Here is an 11145-nt window from a genome sequence, read left to right as displayed (position 1 = left end):
GAAGACAAGATTTGAATGCCTGATAAGGTCTGTCTGAGTGAAATATCAGATTTATATTCAGTTTAATAAGCAGTGTGTGCCATTCATTAGTCTGTCAGTGTGGTAAAGTACCTCGGTCTGTTTTAAACCCAGAGTCTAAACAAAGGAGTCTTCTATCTCTCACATTTGATGTAGTTATATCATTATTATAGAACAGCAAAGTGATTCCACTGATCTGTTCCAACGTCTCTAATGCTCTTTATTAGTCATCACTCTATTGCTATGGCAGTATGTATGTCCAGGTCAGGATCCTGTAGGAATAAGGTCTTCCAGGGATCTGATTGGTCAGTAGTCAGGCTGTCGGATCTAAAGCTAACCTGCTCCTGTGCAATAAGAGGATTTCCAAAAATGTCAAACTATTCCATTAAATCTAAACAGCAGAAACGATTTATGGAGTCGATGGAAACACATTTAAACCAGGAGGTGGTTTAAACAGCACCCCTGAAAGTGTCCCCACAGTGTCATCGTGTTGGCCACTCCCGTGTGAGCAGGATTTCATGGAACAGTACAGCAACAAGGAAACAAGACGGAGTCAGCTATAGCATACCAAAGCCCCAACAGATAAAGAGATTTCACTCATCAGTTTATTCAAACAAACGTTCTGTCTCTTCCAGGCAGCCTGGCAGGACTCCCAGGTGTGGACAGACAGCGTACAGAGCGGGGGTGGAGCGTGAGAGTCACACCAAAGGCCAGACAGAAAAAGTCAGGCATCTTTGACTTTTTCTGACATTTGTCGCATTTTTCAGAATTTTTGTAGCTTTTCTTCAACTTTTTTGTGGCTTTCTCCAACATTTTTGCCACTTTTTTTAAAATGTGTTGCTTTTTGTCAACATTTTGTCACCTTTTCTTTTACGTTTTTGTCGCCTTTTTCGACTTTTGGAGCATTTTTGTCAACACAAAGCCCTACCAAAGTCAGAAAAAAGTTTCTTAGCCATCATAGGGTTTAGCAAATCAAGCAAAACTAGATAACATTTTTAAAAGCAGCAGCCTGGATATGAAAACTCTCTGCTTCTGGGGGAATTTCTGAGTATCAAAGTCAGCAAATCTGACTAATTCTGCTCTGAGTGTCACGTAATTACAGTTTCCTGTCTGTCCTTTTGGTTTGGCACTCAGCTAGGCGGCCAAAAATGATTGTGAACTAAAATGAATATGCGAGCAGAGTCAAAATCTGCGAGGGGCCGGATTTGGCCCGCAGGCCTTGAGTTTGACACGTGGTAAGGAGTATATATGTTTCTGTCTATTACTATGGCAAATCATTTCTGAATTATTAACATTGTGTGTAAATCTAGTCATTTCAATTATATATTGCAGTAAGAAGTAGGTCATGACATTATTACTATATATATAAAAAAAGAGCACAGGGGCAAAACATCAGAATTGAGGCCTTTTCACCTGCAATGTGAATATAGTTACTGTTGTTACAGATGTAGTTTATGTAAAACAACTTGTATTTCATTTTATGGTATTGCATTCTGGGAGTTGTCTGGTTATATCTTGTTTGTGTGGGTCACTGTTTGTAGGGGTTTCTTTAAGATTTGTCCACAAAGCAGCGATGCCTTTAAGGGCATCTTAATAACTAAACACACAGGTGTAGTATTTTTACACTATGTTGTAGCTATTTCAGTGTTCATTTCTTAAGCTGTAGTTGTTTTAGTTCATCTTAACACAAATCTGTTAACCTCCATTATGATGAATGTTGTATGGAAAGAGACACACTTGACTGTAAAATATATTGTTTTATTGTTTAACATTGTAAGAGTGCCAGAAGGAATAGTAAACTTAGAACATGGTAGTTTAACAAAATAAACATTTTCTTTTCAGTAAATAAAATCTAATTTCTTTCATTTAGATCAGTGGATCTCAACCTGGGGGTCGGGACCCCCCCAATTAAATTAAAGAGGTACATTTGGAATTGGAATGAATTACTTCTCTGCAATTTTCACACTTTGCACAGTCAGCCAGTGGGCCTGATTGGACCCTTTGGCGGGCCAGTTATGGCTCACGGGCCCTCTGTTTGATACCCCTGTCCTTCACGGTCACGGTCAAATAGTGTGGTTTACCCTTGCTGCTGCCAAACTACACATTACAGTCAGGACCACTTTGTCAATAAATGGATTCATTCAACTGCAATTTGTATTTGGGGGGTATGGCTCTGTTCTGGGGCCTCCCTGCACTTCCACATGCATACGTAGAAAGCACGAGGCAGGGAGAGCACACCTACCTGCCCTTCTGTTAAAATAATTTCATTATCAAATAGTAGACAGGGCCACTGAAGATATATTAAAGTCCATTTTACTTGAGAACCCAACAAGGAGGCAGTTACAGTACGCACAGCATGTGTACAGAAGTGACCTAACAAAAAGCTCTCTACAGCTGGTTTTTATAATACCAAGTGAAATGCAATAAATCGTGATACAGAGTAGATGTCGTCAATTGTTATCTTGTCAGAGTCGATGACGTCTCCCCTAGTTTGCGCCTGGTCTTTCCTCAGCATCACACCGTGCTCAGACAAGGACAAGACAGTGGCTCCCAGATACCAGATGGCAACAGCAGCAACGCTGTTTTGTCTTGTTATAATGCAAACAGTTTTAATAATAATCAGAGAAAAAGTATGTATCATCATTTTTCCCCTAACACCTTCCATGTGCATACATTGAAAGCCTTAAGCGGAGAGCGCAGCAGTGCAGGATCCCCCTAGGGTACAGGACAGAGCAATGACAACAGACATGACATTGATTAAGTCAGACAACAAATATAAATTTAAAAGGAGGAGCTGGGGTGGAGGTGAGTTGCAAGCGCTAGCAGAGATGCAACAAAGTAGGCTGGGAAAAGCAGTTCAATAGAGCTCTCTAATTGGAAATCCAATCATATGCTCAGGAGTGAATCAGCTGAGCCATCAGCTGGTGTGCTGGCTTAGGAACTGTCAGCTATGAGCTGAGATAATAGCCGAGCTTGACTCCGTGACCTGCCAGAACTTACGCTATGCTTCATTCTTTTCTACACTTTCTTTCCGACAACTTCAACACAGAATATACAAGTTTTCGCAGAGAAAGACACGATTCTTAAAATACAGTAGCATTGCCATACAAGACTAAAATAAGGAAGACAGATTTCATGTTAAAATTGGATATTTCCTTACATTTCTTCGTTTCTTATATCATACAAAGTAACAGCTTAGTAAAACAGACCCACTCACAACCCCAAACATCATGAACAAAGTTGTTCATGTTCACAGTTGAAATCAGACCTGGGCAGGAACACTTGAGCAGGTAGAGGGAATCAACACATCATTTAAAGAAATCTGAAATTATAAAGTTAATGGTGGGGGAGAACTAAACATATGGTAAAAAAAAAAAAAGTTAAGCTTGGCTCTAAAACCTGCTGATACACCTGACCCCTCCTCCAATTAGTGCAGAGGTTGTTGTGCGCACTCCAACATGTTATGTGGACATAGTTGTGTTAAATTCTTCACTATCCGGATTAAATCTGTATTTGTATCCATATGGCCGCAGGTGGTACGTCAGGTACTCCAAAACGTACAGCTGGACAGCGTAGATGTAGTGAAAGGACACAGAAAAATCTGAACAGCAACCTGGACCCTGGAAAGAAAGAGAAACCCTTAGCAGGTATAATCCAGACTGCTCAAACAGCAGGAAGCCTGGGGTGACTCAGCAGGTTTGGATGTTGGATGAGTACCATGAACTTCCATCCACTGCACAAGTAAATGTAACAATAATAATACCAGTCTTTGCAACCTTAAGTATTATTAAGGTATTAAAGTAACTATATGTCACTTTTGAATGTTTGGTAGATGCAGGTAGACGGCGCTACAGAGCACACATTCTGACGGGTCACAGATTTCGGTGTAACACCGGAAAAGCCTGTTAGTGTATCCAGCCAGGTAAAGTGTAGCAGGAGATATATTTATATAGGCCTAATTGTATTTTTATTTTATTTTAGAAGTTATCTGCTGTAGTTATGGCTGATACTGGGGCAGGACTATCACAGGAAAAAAAAGGAAATGAACTGAAGAACAACTAAAAGATAAAAGGGAGAGTGACAGACGACGGGCAAAAAACCCGAGTCAATCTCGCTTGAGATTTAGACAATTACGGGATTGTAAATTATTCAGAACTGACTCCAAATTGGCCCTCAGGTATGTCGTATGTCTGTTTCATTCATAAAAATAGCCTGTACCTGTGTAAAGTGTCGGGTCTCATGAAATGCACTATATTAATCAAAGTTATTTCCACGTTGATTGCTGCAACAAACTCTTAATGCTTTGGCTCTGACACAGTGGCAGTGATACCCGGTTTAATGATGCATCTGTCACTTATTATCTTATTGTAAATGAATGATTTTCTGTCTGAGCAAAACATTCATCGCGACTATATGACCTCCCGGTAACTCTAACTCAGTCATCTACAGTGGGTAAGGCCGGCGACAGACTGGCTGCGTGGCGTGAGCGTGTCAGCTGCGTTGCGTGTCTGTTTATATTTCGGCTCCCATGGTAACAGGTTAGAGCTTACATACTGCCTGCGTGACACGCACGTCTTAACACGAAAACGCGTGCATGCTAGAAATAGGACCGACGCCTATTTTTAACGCGACACGCAAGCGTGTTGGAAGTGTTTCCAGGAAAATAGAATACAAAAAGATGTTTATATGTCATTTTGACACAAATACATATTAATAAATGACATGTTGATGTTTGAAAGTCTCGAGGTTTTGACATGAATGCAGATATAAATGTAATTAAAAAAATAAATAAATCGATTTTCTAATATTGCATCTGCCGTCAATACTGCCGACGTTGTCTTTGCTGTAATCAAATCAGTATATATTTATGTTTAATATGGTATTTCATTTTATCAATTTAACATCAGCCTCAGCAGTACTTTGTGTTTGTGCTAAACAGCAAGTATTAGCATGCTGACACACACAACTACGGCTATTAGATCCACTTTTCATCCTGGGACTTGCCCACCCTCTGATTACCATCTTCTCTTTATTTATTTTTTATTTATTCGTAATTTTGCGTCCAGAACATAGGACCTTCTTCCTGTGTTTACTTTCTTGCTCCCGCCCCCAGACACATCTGACCAATAAACGAAGTGAATGATTTGGAATTGATACGTTTTGGTTAACTTGGATTTTTCTCCGTATGAAACGAAGTCAAACCAAGGTGAAAACGCTCCAAATTTACAAACTCAACAAGTGATTTGGGCCAATAGCTTTGAAAACGCCCTTAGTATGTCTGCTTTTGATAGTCTTCAGTTAATCCAGAATGCTGACACACGTCTACTCACTAAGTCAAATAGATGGCCTCACACCTGTTAAGTTTCCTCACTGGCTCCCGGTCACATACAGGATTCAGTTTTAAAAATTCTCACTCTTGCATATAGAGCATTGCACGGTCAGGCACCTGCATATGTGGCTGAACTACTTCATTCATTTTCGCCAGCTCGCTCTCTTAGTTGTAATATCTTGAAAGTAGGATAGCTCATTATTTCAGGTAGGAAATATCAGTCAGAATGGCCTTCCTCCTCTATTAATGTGGTAAAAGGTAGGGTAGCTCATTATTTCAGGTAGGAAATATCAGTCAGAATGGCCTCCCTCCTCTATTAATGTGGTAAAAGGTAGGGTAGCTCATTCTGTCAAGTAGGAAATATCAGTCAGAATGGCCTTCCTCCTCTATTAATGTGGTTACAGTTACTGCCTGTTCCACGCACCTGGCTTCGAACCCTCTGCCCCCACCCTTACAGTCTGCTGTTTCTGTGGACTCTTTAGTTAAAATCAAATACAGACCTACCTTTTTAGACAGGGGTTTGGTTGACCCGTCTGCACTTTGTTTTATTATGTAATTTTGTGTGCAATTGTGTTTTATTTATATGTATTATGATTATGTTCTCTTGTATGTCTCGTAAAGCACTTTGTGATTGTGTCCGTAAAATGTGCTTCATAAATACGTTCAACTTGATTACTTGCTTGCACACTTAAATTGTGGGGTGCAGATTTGTCCGATATGGATTAATTTGAATGCAGGAATGATAGGCTTCTTACTGGCATCTTGAGACACTGAGCTCGTACTATGGGATTTCTTAAGACCAGTCTAAATCCAGATTCTCAACAGGAACTGTGTATGAACTGTGTATTGTATTGCATACCTCTACTGGAGTATAGTGGTCGTAAATCAGATACCAAGGCCGTGGTCTTGGGGGCTGTCTGACCAGGTAATGGTCTGGAGGATAAGGATGAAATGTTTGTCTCTCCTTCACATCTCTGGAGTCAGCGGGCTTCACCTCCATCGTCTCCATACATTTGCCCAGAGCCATGTCCTCGATGGTGGAGAAGTGGGTGCATTCCCCAGTATTAAACCCTGTGACAAATCTCTTCAGTGCTTCCTTACTGAGGACATAACCTGCTCCTCCACTCATGTAGCCTTGCTTAATGAAGGGGGTGAACCTTCTGCCCAGGTATAACGGCTTTTCTGGATCATATTTGGACAAGATGTAGCGTAGATTCTCAATGACCACGAAGGTGTCATCGTCCGCCTTCAGGAACCAGTCTGCTTGGTCCAGGTGGTGCTGGTGGACATACTGAAAGGCTCGGATGGTCTTCCAGTACAGGTTGTCCCTCCCCTCGCTCACGTTCAGCTCCACAGTGGGGAAGTCAGTCTTGACAGAGCTCATGTACAGCACTATGTTGCAGCGCTTGGCCCAGGTTTCCCTGATGTGCTTGGTGCGAGATTCCAAGTTGTTGGGCCCCGCCATGATCCAGCACAAGATCCGTGTTGTGTGAGGGGAATTATCTGCTGAGCTCTTGTTCTTAACTGGAAACATGTCAGAACAAAGTATCAGTCCAATTTCTCCAAACAGGAACAAGTTTTGACTCACCAGATTCACTCTAAACATGCTCTGTTCATTCCTTTTTACACATGTGAAGAAGCAGAACCCCCAACCCAATGTTTCAACCTACCCCAAGCGAAAGATTTTGGTTTTATTTATGAATTTATTTATTTTAATTTCAGTCTTGGAAAAGAAAGACGGACCGAGGCGTCCCTCTAGTAAACCATGCATTTTCTGGTATACCAGTTTCACTACTGTGATGAAACATTCTTATGGTAACAATACTGGCAACCATTTCTAATAAGTCACTCAGTTTGTTTACACAGCAGTAACCGGGGTAAGAACATAAGTGAGTACCAGGCTTATCCAGTTCAACCAGTATACATGAGCGGGAAAGAATGACTACCTCTGGTACAGTAAGTGGTGCTCTGCCAACGCACAACTGGTCAGAATAAGGCTTTTTCTTCAAAAACAACAACTTGCAAAGCGGTGAGAACATGGACGACTTTTCAGCGCTGTACATTTCCTACATTCTCTGTGCTTGATAGTTCTTGCCGTGGCGAAGTCCACAGTGGGTTTAAAGGTTTAAAGCTTGCGTTGTTTTTGGCGCTGTTGCTTCCAACTGCTCTCTTCTATTTTGGGGTCAAAAACCACTGCAGTGTAGTGTATAACCCCAGATTACCCCGATTATACATGCACGAATACCCCGCTTAATAAAGAAGTTATCTAGGTCTGGTATGTGAACTCTGAGTTTAGCCGGGGTAAGGTGTTTACATGGCGTTTGACGAACCAGGGTATTGCCTTAACCCAAATATAAATGGGGTTTTTAAACTGCATGTAAACACACTGTGTTATCATCATCATCTTTAGAGAGCATGAGCACCTAGCAACAACACAGCACCCATCTTCTTTTGCAGTTTGATTTTGATGAGCCACAAAAGAGAATTTTTCGACCAGTCACACAGAGGCGGATACACCACAGCAGGACCAGAAGACCTGGCTTCTGTCTGTCCAGCTCTAAAAAAAAAAAAAAACTGGTTACTGGTTCAGATCGTCTAGAAGGAATAAGGCATGTTGTTGCTGCAGTTTATAGATTTGGTTTGTTTTGCTGTTCTGCACTTTTATTTTCACTTTTGTTCAAGTGACTGTACTGAAGCTGTTCGGTAACTGCAAAAACTCTTGTCTATTGTCCATTGTAACATTTATATTTCATTGAAATGTATCGTACTTAGAGTTTCCTCTCATTATACCATTAGGTTAGCAGCATTCCATTTCAATAAGGTAGGCACCCAAACTTACACACACACACACACACACACACACACACACACACACACACACACACACACACACACACACACAACACGCTGCGTGCTGGAAACGGTGCAAATGACACAAACTCCCTTTGTTTGCTCCATTCCTAACCATCACTGTACAGATGAGTCACATCTAGTCCCTTGTCAAGTTGCTTTGTTTAGTTGGTTTCATGTTTTCTGTTGGTTTTCCTATTTCCTGTTTTATTTTGAAGTCTGTGTTTTTTTTTTCTCCCTAGTCTTGTGTGGTTTTACTTCCTGTCTTTTGTTTTTCCCGCTCTTGTGATTGTCTTATGTGTTCCACCTGTTGTATCACCTGTCCCTTGTTAGTCCTCGTTACCTGGTGTATTTAGTCCCAGGGCGTTTCTCAATCTGTCTTCTTCTATTGACTTGTGTCCCTGTGAAACGTTGTTGCGTGTTGCCAAAGTACTGTCCCAATACACAAGTTCACATTTCACCAAGAACAGTTAAGATTGCCAGAAATGTTCTTGACACGCCCATTTTACCGAGGATGCATTGGTTGGTAACTTGTATGAACTTTGCAGCACCCGTATCCCAACATTCATTTCGGCATTCAATGATGGTCGGGTTTCTGGTACATAGACAGCCCAAAAACGGGACAATTTTAACAAGTTTTGCCATCTTATTCATTACTAAATTCACTTCTGAGAACATTTTAGGCGAGAAATGAACGGTTTAGATTTCGAATATAGGCAGTCTTGCGCAAATCTTTGCCGAATTGACAATTTCTTCCAAAGTTTTCGGAGCTCACACACACACACACACACACACGTTTCTCTTCTCCCGATTTAGTTCATATTTTTTTGGTGTATTTGTTTTCTGATTTATTAGAAGTTGAGTTTCAGTCTGTATGATAAATGAACAGTAGTACATAAAGTGGTAACATGCTATGACATGTTATGTAGACTAAAGGGGAGACACCAACCTTTATCATTTTAATTGCTAATTTCCATCTCCCTGGGCATATACAGTGCACTACAATAATATAGAAATGATAATTCCACATAACACTAATAGGAACACATAGGACACACCAGTGCATATGCCTACTTATTTTTTAATTTAAACTGACTTAAACTTATACACTAATAATAGTAGGGATCGCGTTCCACTCTTTTGAATAAGTAAGGGGTTTTTGAGCTAGACCATAAACAATAAAATTAAAGCTCAATTAGTTTTATTTTTCAATATTATTGCAATAGTTGTAACATTATGAGGTTTTCTTGTTTTAATACAAAGTGGTTATATTGTTGGCTGCAGGTAGCCTCTGTGCTGGGGGGGTTGAGCAATAACAGGAAGAACGCACTGTTAACAGCTTTCTGTTCTTGTGAACTTGCGAGTTCATTCTTCCAAGAACAACTAACAAGAACGTTCTCCCCAAGAACACAAGTCCGTTCTTTGCATTCTTGGTATTGGGAAACGCCCCCTGTGTTTTTCAGCTTGCGTGTTTTTGTAAGCTCTCTTTGTGTTATCATTATTTTGTTTTATTATTTTTATTTTATTATATTTTTATTTATGTTTCTACTGCTGCTGCTTTCTCCTCGCATTTCTGCACTTGGGTCCAAGCCAAAAAATGTCCATTTTAAATATATCAACACAACATAACATGTATTTAACAATATTTGATACATATATTATGCATTGATTTCACCTTTTAGGGACATTTTAGGGAATTACTGCTTTAATTAAAAAAGAAAAACAAAGACACGACATCAGCCATAAGACATGCACAAATGAAAACACAATTAAATAAACATTAAGACAATGCCTACCTGTATGTACATGCTGTAAACCGTGTTTGACCTCATTCTTTACAGCCCTCATGAAATATGATATTACTTCTGTTGAAAAGTTTGGGTCCGACAGAAAGCGAACGGAAAGAAATCCCATCATCATTCCAGCGGTGAAGAATAATAAATTAGACACAGTACGACTCATCCTCCTGATTTACCTGTCAGACACAATGTGGAATTAGTCAAATTGTGCAATTCATTCACTAACTGAAAGATTTAGTCATTTGGACAGCTGCCATGGGCAGAAGCTAAACTGATAACTTATTACAATAGAACCTTAAATAATGGAAGGGCAGTAAATAATTAAGCTATGTGAATAATAACCATCAGAAATCATTTTACCTGGTTAAGGATGAGCCCCAAGCCTTTCTGTCTGCCCTTCAGACAAGAGATGCAGCAAATACAGTCAGAGTCACTGCTCTCACACAGCTGCTTCCACTACGAGTCTGATTCATGACAGGCGCAGCTAATATAAACACATCCTGACGTCATCAAAGGGGGGGGGTAGTACGGTGGCCCACAGGGACAAACGCCCTGCAACTTAAGACAACACATGCAAATAGACAAAACACAAGCAATTTAAGAAAACATCTTCATTAATTTGACAACACATGCAGCATTCAGCAAACGCACTGCAAATACACACAACACAACCAAATACATAAACACACTGCAAATACACACAACACAACCAAATACATAAACGTGCTGCAAATACACACAACACAACCAAATACATAAACGCACTGCAAATACACACAACACAACCAAATACATAAACGCACTGCAAAAAGAAAAGCACACAAACCCAGAAAACAAATGCAACAAAAAAACGCAGCAACCAGATTACACAACGGAAGTTCTCCAGACCTCTAGAGGGAGCAGCTAGTGGAACAGCTGGATTTTAGACCCCACGGGGGGAGAGAGCTCTGCCTTTTTAATTTGAGTCAGGTATGGCTGCAGCCTGGAGAACTCCCATCTCATGCCTCCCGTCCATAGACTGTATATTAAATTCATATATATATATATATATATATATATATATATACATACATACACAGTCTATGCTCCCGTCTCTTGCCCTCCCGGCTGGTGCCGTCCCTGAACTTCGGCTTTTCAAAATAAAAGCTT

General features: G+C 40.3%; 1 protein-coding gene across 1 annotated transcript; it reads right to left on the bottom strand.

Annotated features, from left to right (window-relative positions):
- Window positions 1-3479: 3479 nt before the first annotated feature.
- Window positions 3480-10453, bottom strand: c1galt1a (core 1 synthase, glycoprotein-N-acetylgalactosamine 3-beta-galactosyltransferase 1a). Its single transcript, XM_078267512.1, has 4 exons — window positions 10357-10453; window positions 9994-10172; window positions 6207-6871; window positions 3480-3638 (listed from the first exon to the last, which is right to left on the bottom strand). Exons 2-4 carry the CDS (start codon window positions 10157-10159, stop codon window positions 3480-3482), a joined length of 990 nt encoding a protein of 329 aa, XP_078123638.1. The 5' UTR covers window positions 10160-10172; window positions 10357-10453.
- Between the last annotated feature and the right edge of the window lie 692 nt (window positions 10454-11145).

The sequence above is a fragment of the Sander vitreus genome, chromosome 14 (genome assembly GCF_031162955.1).
Source record: "Sander vitreus isolate 19-12246 chromosome 14, sanVit1, whole genome shotgun sequence".
Lineage (NCBI taxonomy): Eukaryota > Metazoa > Chordata > Actinopteri > Perciformes > Percidae > Sander > Sander vitreus.
The sequence above is the reverse complement of the archived record's forward strand: the minus strand, read 5'-3'. Positions and strand labels throughout refer to the sequence as shown.